The following is a 16,991-nucleotide window of genomic DNA, read 5'->3' as shown; positions in this document are numbered from 1 at the left end:
AAGCATTTACTGTTTATGAGCAAGTCTCTTATTGGAGTGACAGCCTACATCTGCTGGTGTCCATGAGGTAGACCACCAGATGTTTCTATGGAAACACAGCATGCACAGGTGTATGCCAGAGCATAGACATTCCATGAGCTAACCTGTTCAGTAAGGGTTCACACACCTCTCCTGGCCTCTGGGGCCTCAACTCACAGAAGATTCCAGACCGAATGAAGGTGCATTTGAGGTATGAGGGGCCCTGTGAGCATTTTATCAGCCTGGCCAAGCTTCCCAAGTATCGTGGTTTGAATAAGAATGGCCTTCTTCCTCCATGTGATAGTGATGGACTCTTACCTCTCTGGTACCATAAGCCCCAAATAAACCCTCCCTTCTATAAGTTACCTTAGTCAGGGTGTTTTAACAAAGCAATAAGAAAGTAACAAACACACCCGAGGACCGGGAAGATTGTCTCTAGCAGTGTTTAATAGAATAAATGGCAGCTCCAGGACGATGTGTGGAGCGTCCGGAAAGGAAAATGACTTCCTTTCACCCCACTGGCCCAGTGCCTTCCACAGTCCAGCTGTCTTAGTGGGCAACTTATAAACTGTAGGGTCTGGGTCTCTTTACTCCAGCTCCTCTCCCTTTCTCCTCCCACTACCTGTTAAAAAGCATACTGGAGCCCAAGGCCAGGGTGTCCTGTGAAAGCAGACCCTAGGGCACCTGTCCAGAGGCAAGGATTTGGGACGCTAGGGAGCTAAGACCAGACATAAGCAGACCCACAGGCAAAGTCAACATCTAGAACACGTACAGCCCAAGTCAGTTGAAGGCCGGCCACGAACCATTACTACAAAGCATTTTCCGAACCTTCCAGGCTTGGGTTTCATTTCTCTTCCTTTATTCTCAAAGGGGTGCTGAGAAAGATACGCAACTGAAAACATTTTAATTTTCTTTGCTGCCGTTGATTAAAAGGAATGAATCCCATAGGTTCACTTTTTCTCTTGATTACAATACAACACAGAAGGCAGACGGCACAGCACTAGCCAGGAAACTTGTCTTGGTCTGATCTGGTGATGGCTGGCCATTGCCTGCATCTGTGGAGTCTTGCCCTGCCACAGGGCTCCCAGCAGGTGTGGCTTCATCAGAAGCTGAAACAAGACAGAAGTGTCAGTGAATAAAACTTCCAGCTGGTTTTCCTGCAAGGGGGCCCTGTTGGAGCCAGGCTCCTGGAAACACAATGTGGCCACTCTGTATAATAAGGTCTTCCCAGCTACAAAGACACCCCCACACCCCTTACTCCTCTCAGTAATTTTGTTCTGTTAGGCTGCGTCACTACAAATCTTTACCTCTACACAGCTCACATGCCCTTGCTGGCCTGAAACTGTCTATGTGCTCTGGACAGTAAGGCCACCGGGCGTGGGGTTCAGACCTGGGGCCACGCACTGGGGTGTACAGCACTGCTGGCCTGTGACTGCCATGTCACTTACTCTTTGGGTCTCATGTTTTCTCATCTGTAAAATGGGAGAAACTAATAATTCAAGTGATGATTTCTATCAAGTGATTAACCCAATGTCCCACATGGAGAAAAAACACCAACAGCCAATTTGTCTACCTGTGGGAGGCCAGAGAGCGGGCTCAGGGACACAGCTGCCTCTGGGATGAGAGCCAGGAGAGGAGGAGGGAGTGGAGTTAGAGAGCTCTGGCCATAGGAGGCTGCCTGTCAGAGGCCGGCTCTGTCCCTGCTGCCTGCCCGCTCTGCAGCATCTGAGATTCGGTAACATGTCATGTCTGTTTTCTTCTCTATAGTAATCATTGTCCCAGACACACTTAAGTTCAGAAAGGCTCCTGTGGTGGGTTGAGGCTCACATACATCTAGCATCCTTAGAAAGCCGGCAATCAAATCTGCTCTCCCTCCCTAAATTCATGAGTCTACTTCTGTGGCACAGGGTGGGGGCTGGTAGCCCACAAATCTGCCTCATGATCAGTTTCACCTTAAGCTCTAAAGAGTATCAGGCAGTTTCCAGCATGGTCAGCCTGTAACAAGCCCTGTTTAATAAAGTATTTAGTGACCAGGAGGTGAGTCAGAAACCTGGGGCTTCTGAACCTGCCTCCAGTCTCATGTCCTCAGACCCAGAAGCAAAGAAGGAGATCGGGACAGGCAGGGCCTGCCTCATGGCAACTCAAGTAGATAAGTTATGTGCAGAATTTAAAATGGATCTAAAAGTGACATGGAATCAAGGTCCATAGAACTCTCAAATTACACATTTTCTTTTCAAATATATTCTTATAGAACATGGCCCAAGTGGAGTGGATAAGTCTAGATCCCACTAGTTGAAGGTTCATCTGATAATCTATCATTCCCCCCTCTCCCCATCACTCAGCACACATGAAGGCAAATGCTGAATCGTGTTCAGCCAGCAACTGTTACCTATTCAAGGGTTAGCGTTGTTTTTTCCTTTTGTTTTGTATTGCGAATTTTATTATTCTTAATACTCTTTATTTCTTTCATTTTTAATTATGGAGTTTATTGTACTACTAGGTTTTTTGGAAATCTGATAATTACTATAATTGTAAAAGTTGAATGATGAGAGAGTGTGTTTGAAAGGGTTTGGGTTCACTTTAATGCTAGTATCACAGTGCAGAAATGCAGAACACAAACTCCGTGTGTGTGTGTGTGTGTGTGTGTGTGTGTGTGTGTGTGTGTGTGTTTCTGTTTGTTTTCTATTGAAAACACTTGGGGTTTAGAAGAAGGCTCAGTGGGGGAAAGTTGCTTAAGTGTGAGGATTAGAATTCAAATCCCCAGAAGCCACATAGAAGCCACAATGGTTGGTGGGCTTGGCCGCTTACCTGTAATCCCAGCACAAAGGTGGAGACAGAGAATCTCTCAGCAAGATGACTATCTAGACTCTGAAACACCTAGCTTCACATTTGGTGAGAGAGCCTGCCTCAATATATAAAGGTAAAGACATCTGATGCCAGTCTCAGGCCTCTGCATGCATATGCGCGCGCGCGCGCACACACACACACACACACACACACAAACACCCACACACACACAAACATGTGAACACACATACATTGGCAAGCACACTACACACATACATTTAAAACAAAAAACTACCCAGCCACCCGTCTCCAGGTTCACTGCCACCACCAGCACTAAAGAGTGACTGAATTCTGTCACCCCAACAGTGCTCTGTGCCTCAGTTTCCCAGAGGTAAAAGCATCCCCATGGGCATTCTGCTTTCCTCTAAACTCATAGATACATAATGCTGCAGGAGGGCCAAGAAGATGTCTCAGTCAGTAAGGAGCTGGCCAATCCCCAGCATCCACATAAAAGACGGGCACGGTGGCACACACCTGTAAGCCCAGCACTGTGGGGGAGAGACAGGAAGATTCACTACCAGCCAGCCTGGCCAGCCAGTGAACTCCAGGTTCAGAGAGAGACTCTGTCTCAAAAGTTAAGTGGCAGGAGGAACTTCAAACTTTGGCTTCCATTAGTATATGCACTGTACCTGTACACACACACACACACACACACACACACACACACCCCACATACATACAAACAAGTGCATGCACACATGAGAACACACACATACATGCATATGTGTGTGCACATACAGTATAACATTCTGATTAATTACCTTTCCAGATTCATTATGAGGTTTATCATCTATGGATTACTAATAATATCCATACACCTGAGATAAACTACACAGAAACCTAAATTGGATGAACTTAATCTTTCCTGAAGATTTTAGCAGAAACTTCATGATTTTCAGAATGTCAAGGTCACCAAAGTTACACTGTAAATGTGCAGAGACATACGATCACTGGAATTTCCATGTGATAGTACATAAATGCGTGTGTGAATATGTCACAGCACAAGTCATGTGGGAACTAAGGTGCCATGTAAGTGCACCTTTTGTTTAATTTCCATACTCTGCTTTAAAATATGTTTCAGGGGCTGGAGAGGTGGTTTAGCAGTTGTGAGCAATGGCTCTTTTTCCAGAGGAGCAGGGTTCAATCCTCAGAACCCACATGGCAGCTCACAACAATCTATAACTCCAGTCTCAGGGACCTGACATCCTGCTGTGGCCTCCATAGGCACTGTATACATGGGCTGCACCGACATACATGCAGGAGAAATATCAAATAAAATGAAAACAGAATAAAAAATAAAAGTTATTTGAAACTCTAAAGGAAAGAACAAAACAGTATAAGATAAACACATGTATATGTAATACTCCCATTTTTGTAAGAGAAAGCATACACACATATGCCTTTATGCACACAACTCTAAGAAGATGTGCACCTCAATTTTTAAAACATTAATCTCTCTGAGTGATAAGTCACAATGGAGTTCATTTTCTTCTTTTGGCTTATTGAACTTTCTGGGTTTTTTTAAATAAGCATTTCTTCTCAAATATAAATTAATAAAAAAAAAATCTTTGGTTAGATGAACCACACAGCCAGGTACCAGAAGCAGAATAAAAACATTTGGAAATAGACTGGACGCACATAAATGGAAATAATGGCTGCAGACGATACCTCCCCTCCCCCACACTGGGCAGACATCCATTGTGTGGTTGTGTGCGTGATATTGCCAGTTATGAGGGGGTTGGGCAGGGTGCTGTGGTGTTGGCCAGGACAGTAACATGGAGTTTGGGGAAATGCTGTTGTCTTGGGGAATAGAGATTGGATTTAGACCACTGCTTGGTATAGGGGCAGGACTCTGTGGGTCTACCGGGTATGAGTTTACAAGCAGAGATTCTAACACTTGTGAATAAAATCATCTTTTATTTTTCTTGCATTGCTGCATCTGTCCTACCACCTAGATAATAAAATCTGGAAGGTCACATTTGGCTTCAGCCCTGACCCTCTATGAACTGGGGCAGAAGGTTTGGGGCAAGTCTGGGCATAGACTCTTCAATCTTCTCCTTCATCTGTAGGCTTTGCCCACCTCAGTGTGACCCTGACAGAAGCTTTGCCCATTCTAGTATTCAGCATGAGGCATATAGCTGGCTTGATCCCTGGACCTCTATCTAATTTGCCCAGATCTAGTCTTCAGCTGTATGGCATTAACTGGCTGTGGCAGAAAGACAGGTGATAGGCTAACCATATCAGAGTGTGGCCAGAGAAAAGGGGTCATGGTTCCAGAAATGAGGGGTGTGTTGGGGGAAAGGCAGGGGTTCAATTCTACCAATGAGAAGAGAAATCTATGCAGGTGGCACAAAGGGTACAGTGGCATCCCCAGGACATGGAGAGAGGGTATTATTCCATGGTTTCTTTCCATGGGCGAGGGAGCCCATGCCGTGGAGGAAATATGTCTCCAATTTCTAGAACCCTTCACGTTTTGCAGTGATCTGAGCAGATCCTCTGCCCATTTCTGCCATCATAGGAGCTCTTCCTCTACACTGTTTGCTGGATGCATTGTGTGTACTCAACACCACCCATGCCTACCACAGTGCCTGATGCTCTATGAGAGGTTGGAGGTCCTCATGCCTGCAGAAGGATCACATTTTCCTGCTCATTCAATGCTCCCTGTGTGGTTTGAATGAACATGACCCCATAGGCTGTGGTAGTTGAACACTTGGCGCCCGGCTGCTGGTGCTGTTTGAGTAGGTTTAGGAGGTGAGGCCTTGATGGAGAAAGTATGTCACTGGTATGTGCTCTTTGGGAATTTAAAGGCTCACACCATTTCTAGTTCAATCTCTCTGCTTTGTGCTTGAGGTTCAAGATGTAAGCGCTCAACTTCCTACTCCAGCCACCATGCATATAATCTGAGTGTTTTCTGCCTCCACTCTGCCGTGGGAGACTCTTCTCCCTCAGGAGCCATAAACTCTTCTGTAAGTGGCCTTGGTCCTGGTGTTTTGTTACAGCAGCAGAGCAGTAACTAAGACATACCCTATACAGTCTCTTTCCTGTAAGCCACTGTGGGGTCTCTAACAGTCTTGTTAGTGACTAGATATTTCTTTCCAGATGAGCCCTCAGCAGTAGGGTCTCAAAGTGACTGCCACGTATAAACACCTGGAGTCTGTGGGAGTGCCTTCTGCCTAATGTATTCCTCAGAACAACTCTGTGAAGCAGGCCCTTCATCACTCCTGCCTTCAGAGTGAGGAAAACAAATGCTCTCCCTACACTCCAACCCAACCCGAGTAATTCTGGATTCCAATGATCTATCTCTCTGTCTTTCTGATGGCTCCTGAACCCAGCAGCTTATTAGAACTGCCTTTAAAGCTGATTATTAATCCAGAGTCACAAGACCCATGCTCGACCTCCTGGATTGTCCTCAGGGTGAAGCCCAGCTATCTGTCTGTCCATAGCTGTCTCAAAGATGCTTCTGTTCCCTTTACACCCACTGCTCCCATGGGACCCATTTCCAGTGTGGCATACCTGCCGTAGCCCCCAGAGTGATAAGAGTGACTTTAGAGGCCACCCTAACACTAACAACCCACATTCCTCTTTTCAGAGGTTACTTATGCAGAGTCCATTTACACCTCTCAAGGTGCCCCTTCTACAGAGCCTTGCTGGGTTAACAGCCCAACTTCCCAAAGCCCAAGGGTCAGAACAGCGAAGCCACTCATGAGTCCTGAGCAAGAGAGGTGTGGAAAATTTGACAGTCACACTTTGGAAAGACTCAGGAAGGCTTGTGAGCTGAGGATAGTGACCCAGCCTCCCCAGCAGCTGGCTGCAAACAGCTGGACCACAGTAAATTGGATATGTCTAGAAAGACGCTTACGTCGCTTAGACTCTGTAAAGTAAGGAGTCAGGATCCTGGCAATTGAGTGACCACAAACCCATCCAAGAAGCGCTCCAACAGGGGGATTGCAAGGGTGGGAAACTTCCCCCTGTTTGCAGGAGACAAGTGAGAAGTGAATCAGTAAGGCCACAGCAGGTAACCACAAAACCCTAAACTTGACCAAGAGAGAGACCCTAACCTCTAAAGTTCTCCAGAGGAACAGTTAAGAGTTGGTTAAGTAAGTCCCTCAGACTAACTTTACCTGAGGGGAACCTAGCAAGAAGACACCTCTCACTACGGTTTCTAAGGAGGGGTCACGGCAGAGAGGGACCTGGGCTACTTGTCTAAGCATTGTATACAGATCAGCCTGGAAAGCATTACTCTATAGTCACCGGGAGATTAGGAGACAAGTTGAAGAGAGCTGAAATTCACAAAAAGCATTAATCCCAAGGAGCCTGCCTGCAAAGACAGCCAGAAGGGCAACTTTTTAGTCAATGCTGAAAGGCATTTGCTTAAATATCTAAGTAAACATACCCCAGTTTCTCTCTGGCTCATACTCCCTTTTAATTACACTGGGAAAGTCTTCTTACAGAGAAACACCCAAATTCACTGTATAGGGAAAGAAAAGCATGTTATCAAAGTGTTACTGAGGTTCTGGGTGGAGCCTACAGGTCTGGTTCCTGCCCTGAGCTTCCTATCACCATAGCAGAAGGCTTAAGAAGGTTGAGAGAAGGGTTAGCCTGGCCCTCAAAGAGGCATCTGTATAGTGCTCTTCAGTGCTGCCAGGGCTCTGAGACATTCTCTTCAGGAGAAATGGTACCTATCAGGGCAAGAAGGTGGCAAGGGATTGTCTACATCTGACAGCCATGAGCCAAGTCAGATAGAAAAGTATGCCAAACAGCCACCATGTGTGGCAGGCAGCCAGGTGGTCACATGCTGAGGTGGGTACAGATGTGACCAATGAGGGAAGTCCTGGGTGTTCATCCAACTCCCAAGAGCTTGGGAAACAAGTAGATGCTGAGGTGGCAAGGTCTTCTCTCAGCAACCATGACCTTTAAAAAACACACATGCTGTGATAGCCTGTGGCAGCTGTATTCTGCAGCCTTTCCCCCAAAGCTTAATCCCATAGGGGTTTATGTGGTTTGAATGAGAATGTCCCCCATAGGCTAAGATGTTTGAACACTTTGTCCCCAAGTAGAGGTGCTCTTTGGGGAGGCTCAGGAGGTAGGATTTTTATTCCTTTTTCCCTTTGGAAGCTTCTAGTATATGTGGAAAGCCTATTCAGGAGCCTCTACTTGGGTGGAGGAGCAGGAGAAGCACTCAGAATAATTCCTTAGTGCCAGGGCATCTGTGGGAAAGCTAATCTCTTGGATAGACAGGCTCCATGGAAACTGATGTGGGTGAGACCTTGCCCCAGAGTGTGAGTGTACAGGGAAAGATTGCCGAGCTGATCATGGCAGGTTTCCATTGCATGGATGGTAGCAGCCTTGTGGAGGATGGGATCCTACCTGTCTGACCCAAGGACCATGTTAGACACATCTGAAGAACTCAGTGCTGTGGGATGGTCTGTATGTCAAATTGCTCTGATTGGTCAATAAATAAAACACTGATTGGCCAGTGGCCAGGCAGGAAGTAGGTGGGACAAGGAGAGAGGAGAATTCTGGGAAGCGGAAGGCTGAGGCAGGGAGACACTGCCATCTGCCACCATGACAAGCAGCATGTGAAGATGCCGGTAAGCCATGAGCCACGTGGCAAGGTATAGATTTATAGAAATGGATTAATTTAAGATATAAGAACAGTTAGCAAGAAGCCTGCCACGGCCATACAGTTTGTAAGCAATATAAGTCTCTCTGTTTACTTGGTCGGGTCTGAGCGGCTGTGGGACTGGCGGGTGACAGAGATTTGTCCTGACTGTGGGCAAGGCAGGAAAACTCTAGCTACAGCTTAGTGAGGAACCCCCGGCATTGAGGACAAGCCTCATGGATTTGCTTACCCTTCGGATGGGTGAGAGCTGTAGGTCGCCCCATGATTTCATCCTCGGTGGCATTCAGGTTCTGGATCAGAAAGTATGTGGTCATTTTTCCTTTCCCTTTTACTTCAATCTCACCTCTCTTGACAATTTCAAACCCTTTGTTTTCCAGGGCTCTATAGAGAGAGAAGTGAAATGTGCTAAATACCAAAGATCACAGACCAGTCCTGGACCCACAGCAGAGGAGGGAGGATCTGAGGTGACATCAGAGCCTGTTAGGACATCAGGGTGAGGGACTCAGTGGGGAAGGAGGGAGGCACGAAGGGCCAGTGTTCTGAGCAGGGTGCCAAAGGCTAGGAGTGGCCACAGGGGACCCACACACCTTGTTTCTACCCTCCTGCTTGGTCTTTACTCCCAAGCACCCTAGTTCTGTCTAAATCCTTATTCAAGATTCAGCTCGGGCCATCTCCACAAAGCCTTCTTTCTGGCTATGGACCCCTCCCCACCTCCCATATCCCATGCTCTAATTCTAAAGGTGGGAGAGTAGACTGGTTAGTGTGGGAGTCTGAACCTTACCCAGTTCTTCCTGGCCTTCTTGGAGCTGAGGCAAGCTGTTAACTGGTATTTCTTTTGTTTTGTTTGTAAGACTCAATATCAAATGTTTTCCTTTGCTCTTCTTTTATTGGGAGTATTTTTTTTCTACAATATATTCTGATCAAGGTTTTGCCTCCCTCACCTCCTACAAAATCTTCCCACCCATCCAACTCCAAGCCTTCTTTCTCTCTCTCTTTAGAAAACAGGAAAATTAAAAAACAACAACAAAGTCACCGGATCTTTTTTTTTAATTGTGCTTCATGTTAATAAGAGTGGCAGTGGCTTTTCTTCATGGGGCAGTTTAACAGCGAAGGAGCTAACTGGTATGAAGGAACTTAATCTAAGTGTGGCCTAACCTAACGGCTAGAGAAATAGTGCTATTTTGGTGTACATCTTTATATTTGTTCTACTTAAAAAACAACTATGAATTCTCTTTCTTCCTTTACTAGACCAAGCTGACAAGATTTTCCTGAGAAAGACCAGGGAGTACCTGTTTCAGGCATTGTGAGCCACAGTCTCTGTCAAGATTGCCTGACTGCCATTCACAGAGACATCAGCTAGTGATAATGTGCAAATAAAAGCATATGTCTTATATCATGAGACCTTGCTGCTGAATTCTAGCTTCTCTTTTGGGTACCACAAACAAAACAGTCACTCCATTTAGCTCAGTACTGGGGCTATTTTCTCCAAGTACCACTGTCTTATCCCATTAAAACTATTTACAAAAACAAGCAATAAATTGGATTTGGCCTGGGGGTTATATGAAAAAAAAAAACACACAAGTTATGGTAGAAGTCCCACACTATTTCCTGTCTGCAAGTCAGCAAAGCACAGGAGAATTAACATCAGCTTCCTTTCCTGTCCTTCCCCATGCTGCTGGGCAGTGAGATGGTCTGGGGAAGCTGGAAGGACAGTGAAGGCAGGAGTAAACCAATGACCAACCTGTAGGCTGTGGGGCTCAGATGCACTTTGTTGGGAAGCCCGTGACTTTCCATCCTCGAGGCTGTATTTACAGTATCACCGAACAAGCAGTACCGGGGCATCTTGTCTCCCACGACACCTGCCAAGACTGGTCCAGTATGGATTCCCACTCTGATCTGTACAGAGAGAACTTCACTGAAAAGAGAACACTGAATCTTTTTGCCTTTACTTTGAAGGCATGGTTTAGCTAAAATGAAAAAACACCTATTAAAGTGGTCAGCTCCATGAGGTTTGAGAAGTGCACATGTCACTGCGATCACCATCAAAAATGAAATGTAGAACGGTCCATTACTCTGCAAAGTCATCTTGTGCCTTTTTCTTGTTAGCATCCCCCAGTCTGCTGCATGGGGAATTAGAGCATTTCTTTCTGGGGGAGAAGGGAAGACCGTAAGTCTTAGAATGCTAATGCAGCATATAAGGATGGCAAACCTCAGGAAGTTCCCAAAGGTTGTAAAAGCCCAAGGGAAGGGAAACTGCCTTTGCAGGAGCTGCCTGAAAAACTGTGTGTTGGGGTCGGGGGTCCAAGGAGGCAGCCTCCATGAGCTGTTGCTAATACTAGGGTAGGCTTCTTAGTGTCACAGCTGCATTTGAGGCTCCTGTGAGTATCCCTAATAATCTCACAGGTTCACTAAGCTAGTCTTAGGCTCAATTGCTCATTTGGCCTGTTTCTGGTGCCCTACATGAGATGAATATTTGATCATGTCTCCCAGGAAAAGTCCCACAACCTCACCCTCCCTCCAGAAGAGATTATTGATTTCTTACTTATATCAAAGATTAATTTGCCCTTCTAGGACATCACATAGTCATAATTTTTATTGCCTAGTAGGAAGAATGTACCACGATTCATCCATCCATTCTCCTCTTTGTGGATATTTAGGTTATTTCCAGTTTGGAGCTATGATAAGTATGGCAGCTATAAACAGTCTGTAGAGATACATTTGTGAACACATTTTCATTCCTTTCAGGTAAAATACCTAAAAATGTAGGTACCACCTTGTGTCATAAAATAAATACACATTTAATTTTTACCAAACCAAAACCACCCCAAATTGTCCAAGGTTGATTGTCCAGTTCTCCATTCATATCAGTAATGGTAAACACATGCTATCAGGGGCATGCTTTTCCCCAAGCAGGAATCTTGGTGACTTAGGAAAGCCAAGTCACCTGCAGCGATGCTTGAACAGAAAAGCAGGAATCACAAATGAGGTGTGCTCAGCACCGGCCTATCACAAAGAAGAGTATCCATGAGTCACAGGAAAATCTCAAGAGCGAACAGCCTGCTCTGGAGCCTGGGAAAGCTGAGCCTTCTTCACAGCTTTCCTGCTCAGGAGCATGAGCAAGAGAAGAAAAGACTCTTGATAGACGATGCAATGTATATGCTATAGCATACGCCAAACCTACCCTGGGCAGACGAGAGCTTTACTTTCGTGTGTTACATTTTGTCTCTCGAGTGAAATACTCCTTTGCTCCCTACCTGGATGGGTTCTCCAGTGACAGGATTCATCACTTCCTCTGCAGAAATTCTCATGCCCAAAGCAAAATTAGCAACTCTCTGAGCATGGCTCTCAACAGGCACTGGTACGCCACCCACCACCATGTAGGCATCACCTATTGTTTCCACCTGCCAGGGCAAAAACAAACAACAAACAAAAAAGTGTTCAATGAGTTTCCTTCGTGTCCCAACCAAACACCCACATGTGCCTGCCATTTTCCAGACATTGACAAGAGCTTTTTAAGGTACTGATTTCTTTTCCCCCTGGGGAAATGAGGAGCAGGAAGGAACACAGGAGAAGGAGCACAAGATGGCCAAGAGATATTTCTGACTTTGTTTTGTTTTTCTTTTGGTGTCAGGGATGGAACCCAGGGTCTCACATAGCTAGGCAAACACCTTATCTCTGAGCCAAACCCCCAACCTCCTTTCTGCTTTTAGTGAAAATGAGTCCCAGAGAAGATGAAGTTCCTGGGTAGTCATATGATGTTTTATATTAGTTAATGAAATGTGTGGGTGAAACTCTGCTGAGCAGGAGACTGGTGCCGGGGAAAGTGGTGATTGCTGCTCCTGGGTCCCCAAGCACCCTCTGAGTATGGGTATTCTAAAAGGACTCCTAAAGCACTTCTTTTCCTTGTGTGCCTCTCCTCTTCAGACTGGTGCAGACCAGTAAAGGGAGACAGGCTCAAGTGCTTCCTTCCTGGCCTGATTCCAGAAGCAGGCTGCACCACACACACACTTACTTTGTAGACCTCGTGAACACTGGTCAGCCTGTCAAACTTGGAGTACATTGAGTTCAGCATATTCACTATTTGGATAGGTTCACAGACTGCACAGATGTTGGTAAATGTCACCACATCACTGAAAAGGATTGTACACGTTTCAAATTCTCCTGCAACAGAAACGATGTCAGTGGTAGCCAAGGATACAGAATAATGATTCTATGAATGTTTAATTCAGGGTCTTTTGAAGACCAAGCCTGCCTGCACCCTGGGGGAAAGGAGCTGATGTCATTCTCTGCTCCCCATCTAGTCAACAGATATGAGCACATACATTGAGTCCCTGCTGTGAGATAGCCATTGTTCCACAAGAGTCCTGTTGCATGAAATAGACAGAAGGAGCTCCGAGCCTTATAGAGTGCTCCAGCTAGTGGTGGAGGCAGGAATATGAGCAAGCAAATGCTCCCACTGAGAAGTGATAGTGGTGTGGGTTGAGAGAAAGGGCCCTTTTGATAAAGCAGAACCTGAACTACAGAAATGCCAAGCTTCGGGTCCCGAGGAGTCCGTCTTGGTACAGTGCCATAGCTGCCACTTTCTCCTCTTTCTTTTCCTCTTCTACCATGGTCCCCAGTTATACTAACTTCCACATGGCAAACGACGATCTTGTTAAGTTAGTACTCACTTTTTTATCCTTAGCATACACTACAAATGGGACCCTGCTCTGTCCATGCCACCTCTAACCTTACATCTCCACGACTCCTTCTGGCTTACTCTGATCCAGTCATGCTGTCTTTCTTGGGGTTATCTCAGCATGAGGAGCACCCCCTACCTTGGGGCCTGCACAACTGCTGTCTCTATGCCTGACGCACACTGCTCATCTCAGGGAGAAACTATTTTGGAAGACTATTTATACTAATAAATGCTGCATGCTAGCATGTAGAGCAGGCTTGTCGTGGGCAGATTCTCAGTAACTATGGACTGACTAAGTGGATTGCTGAGACCTGGAACATAGTAGGTGCCTTCTGCATTGTCTGTCTGTCCGCCTGGCACTAATCTGTCTTCACACGACTCTATCACTCTTACTCTGCCCTTCTCAGCATTCTCACCTTGTTTTATTTTTTTCTTGTTCATTATGGTCATTTTTTAAATGGAAAATATTTTTTTTAATAAAATACATTCTGATCATGGTTTCCCATCCCTCATCTCCTCCCAGGTCCTTCCCACCTCCCTACCCATCCAACTCCACACCTTCTTTCTCTCTGTTTAAAACACAAATAGATAAATAAAAAGCAAATGAACCAGAATAAAACAAAACAAAACAAACAGATAGAAAAAACACAAAGAAAAAGCACAAGGAACATATATACACACACAGACACATTCACACATCCATAAAGACACAAAACTGGAAACCATATTATATAAGCAAAAGACCAACAGGGTTAAGAACAAAAAGACCAAACAAAGCAACATGGGACAGAATATCTAAAAACAGCACTGAGCTCATTTGGCTTTATGTCTTTGTCTGGTTCCCTCATTCCTAAATGTTGCCTGTTCCCCACCATCTTCTCCTCTCACCTCATATCCTGCCCAGCTGCTTCTCTGTTGCTCTCATGAAACACTGACTAAAGGCACATGGGAAGAAAGGGGTTGTCTCCTCTTACAATTCCCAGTTAACAATAAATCACCGAGGAAAGTCAGGGCAGGAACTAAAGCAGGACTGTGGAGGAACACTGCTTACCTGCTCGCTTCCAGGCTCACTTAGAGCTACCATTCAGATACAACGTAGGACCACGCGCTCAGAGGCGGCACCACCCACAGTGAGCTAGGTCACCCTCCATCAATCAAGAAAAGCCCACAGACATGCCACAGGCCAACTTGATAGAGGCAATTCACCCTCCATCAATCATCAAGAAAACACCCCACAGACATGCGACAGGCCGACCTGATGGAGACAATTCCTCAGCTGAAGTTCCCTCATCTCAGGTGACTCAGGTGACTTTAGCTTGTGTCAACTTGACAAAAGCTATTCAGATGATCTTACATCATTCACAGAGCCTATGATTAATTATCATCCACAGTTCAATAGATTCTAGACCTATATAGTTCTATGCCAGAACTTTCCCTTCATTTCTGCCTACAATTTCTGTTGTTGTTGTTTTTTGTGGGGGTTTTTTTTGGCTGTTTTGGGGGGCCCACCACCCAGCTCCCAAATCACTCACGGAGGCTTATTCTTGGTTATGATTGACCGGTCTTAGCTTGGCTTAGTTTCTAGCCAGCTTTATTTTAACTTAAATTATCCCAACTACCTTTTGCCTCTGGGCTTTTCTCATTCTCTTGCTTCTGTAAATCTTACTCTTACTCCGTGGCTTGCTGTGTAGCTGGGTGGCTGGCCCCTGGAGTCCTCCTCATTCTCTGGCTACTTCTTTTCTTTTTCTTCACCTCCCAGATTTCTCCTTCTACATATTCTCTCTGCCTGCCAGTCCCACCTATCCTTTCTCCTGCCTTGCCATTGGCCATTCAGTTCTTTATTAGACCATCAGGTGTTTTAGACAGGCACAGTAACACAGATACACAGAGTTAAACAAATGCAACATAAGCAAAAGTAGCACACTTCAAAATAATATTCTGCAATAAATTCCTAACTACTCGCTGCTCTTATTATGGGAGGTCCTGCAGATATCTCACGCTCAACCTTTCTAAACTGACCTGACTGCCATTGCCTCAGGCCTGATCTTCTTTCTGGTGTGTGTGTGTGTGTGTGTCTGTGTGTGTGTGTGTGTGTGTGTGTGTGTGTGTGTGTGTTGCATATACATGAGAGTTCATATACATGAGCCCACAGGCCAGAAGAAGGAATTGGGTATCTTCCTCTACTGCTCCCTAACTTCTGCCTGGAAACAAGGTCTCTTACTGAATTAGAAGCTCCCCATTTCAGCTAGGCTGGCTGGCCAGCAAGCTCCTGCATCTACCAGTCTCCACCTCCTCCAACCCCAATGCTGGGGTTCTAGTCCATGCAGCCATACCCAGCTTTTTAATAAGTTTCTCTCATTGTATCAGGCTTCCGCATGGTCACGTACTGCTTTTTTATGGCGGTAATGGGGATTTGAACTCAGATCTTCGTGTTTGCAGAACAAGTGCTCTTACCCATTGAACCATATTCCCAACTGTCTATTCCATCTGTAAATAAATCACAACATGTTTTTATGCTGGCAACTTCAGAGCCCTCACCATTTACCCTCAGAATAAAATCTTGCTGGTTGCCCCTTGCCCAGCCTCAGCCCAGGCCTGCCTCATCATCTGCTGTGTGATGAGCTCCCAGTCTTCCCTCGCCTCCTTCACTCCATCACATAGCCGGCATACGTTAAACTAATCACGCCACTTCTACTGCAAGAAAATGAACTTGAGAGTAGGGAGATGGCTAAGAGGGCAAGATTGCTACTGTGTGAGCATGAGGGCCTGAGTTCAAATCCCCAACACTCACATAAAAAGCCAAATACAGCGGTCCGAAAGCCTGAATGTGGTGAGGGGAAGATACCGGAACATTTCTGAGGCTTGCTGCCCTCTAGCACGGCTCTAGTATCAGTGACAAGCCACGTCTCAAAGGAATAAGACAGAAAGGAGTAGAAAGGGACAGCTGTCTCTGACCTCCATGGGTGTACAGGCACATGCACCAACACACACACATATCTATACAACACACACACACACACATGCACACACACATGCACGCACACACACACACACACACATAAAACCAGTGAACTCTCACTGTCTAAAAAATAACAATTTCATTTTCTATAGGAACCCAGAAACATCACTACACCCCCAGAGCCTCCTTGTCCATGTCCTGCTCTGAAAACAATCCACGCCCCACTCTTGTATTGTTTTTTTATTATCTTCAGTATAGGGAGAGAAATGAAGGGGATGTGGGTTAACCACTTAACCCAAGGTGATGCCATTTCTAAATGATAAAGCCATAAATCAAGCCCAGATCTGCCTAGGTTCAAAGTCCACATCCTTTAGCATGAGCACCATCCTCCCTATACTCCAAGGTCGCTGTCAAAGGAAGGGTACCTTACCTGCTGCCACCTTTTTGCCCTCCTTGAGCTGGTTGGCCACGTGCTCAGGCAGCATGGCATACAGCAAGGTCTCTGTCTTCTTCTTTTCGATGGCCAAGTGCTTGGAGAGGACACGCAACTCCTCCTTCTTCTCCTCCAGCTGGCGGGACAGCTCCATCTCTGCCAGCCTTTGCTGGTTGAGGAGGATGAGATCCCTGGTGGTATCGTGGGGGGCGATGTCAGAAAGATGCATCTTGCTCTCTTCCAGCTCTTGCAGGCTGCGGAGCTTTGGAGAACACATGAAGATCATGCACTCCAGAGAGTCCATCCAGATCATCTGGCCTGCCCATCACAGAGAGGAGTGTGACAATATAGAATGTCCCACACGGAACAAGAGGCAAGCAGCTCCCGTCCAGCTTGTCCTTTAGCCTCTGCACAGCCTGCTCCCTCCTTCTCA

General features: G+C 45.9%; 1 protein-coding gene across 1 annotated transcript in view; it reads right to left on the bottom strand.

The window, feature by feature from the left end:
• Positions 1–819: 819 nt before the first annotated feature.
• The window catches only part of LOC131919948 (guanylate cyclase soluble subunit beta-2-like), a 71,215-nt gene continuing 55,043 nt past the window's right edge, over positions 820–16,991 (bottom strand). Inside the window, exons 10-15 of the mRNA XM_059274377.1 lie at positions 16,556–16,876; positions 12,501–12,649; positions 11,743–11,889; positions 10,230–10,384; positions 8,718–8,869; positions 820–1,127 (exon numbers count right to left, since the gene is read on the bottom strand). Coding sequence (XP_059130360.1) covers positions 985–1,127; positions 8,718–8,869; positions 10,230–10,384; positions 11,743–11,889; positions 12,501–12,649; positions 16,556–16,876 — 1,067 coding nt within the window. The 3' untranslated portion in view covers positions 820–984. The remainder of the gene's footprint in view (positions 1,128–8,717; positions 8,870–10,229; positions 10,385–11,742; positions 11,890–12,500; positions 12,650–16,555; positions 16,877–16,991) is intronic.

The sequence above is a fragment of the Peromyscus eremicus genome, chromosome 9 (genome assembly GCF_949786415.1).
Source record: "Peromyscus eremicus chromosome 9, PerEre_H2_v1, whole genome shotgun sequence".
In the NCBI taxonomy this organism is placed as follows: Eukaryota; Metazoa; Chordata; class Mammalia; order Rodentia; family Cricetidae; genus Peromyscus; species Peromyscus eremicus.
This window is presented reverse-complemented; position numbering and strand designations above follow the sequence as displayed.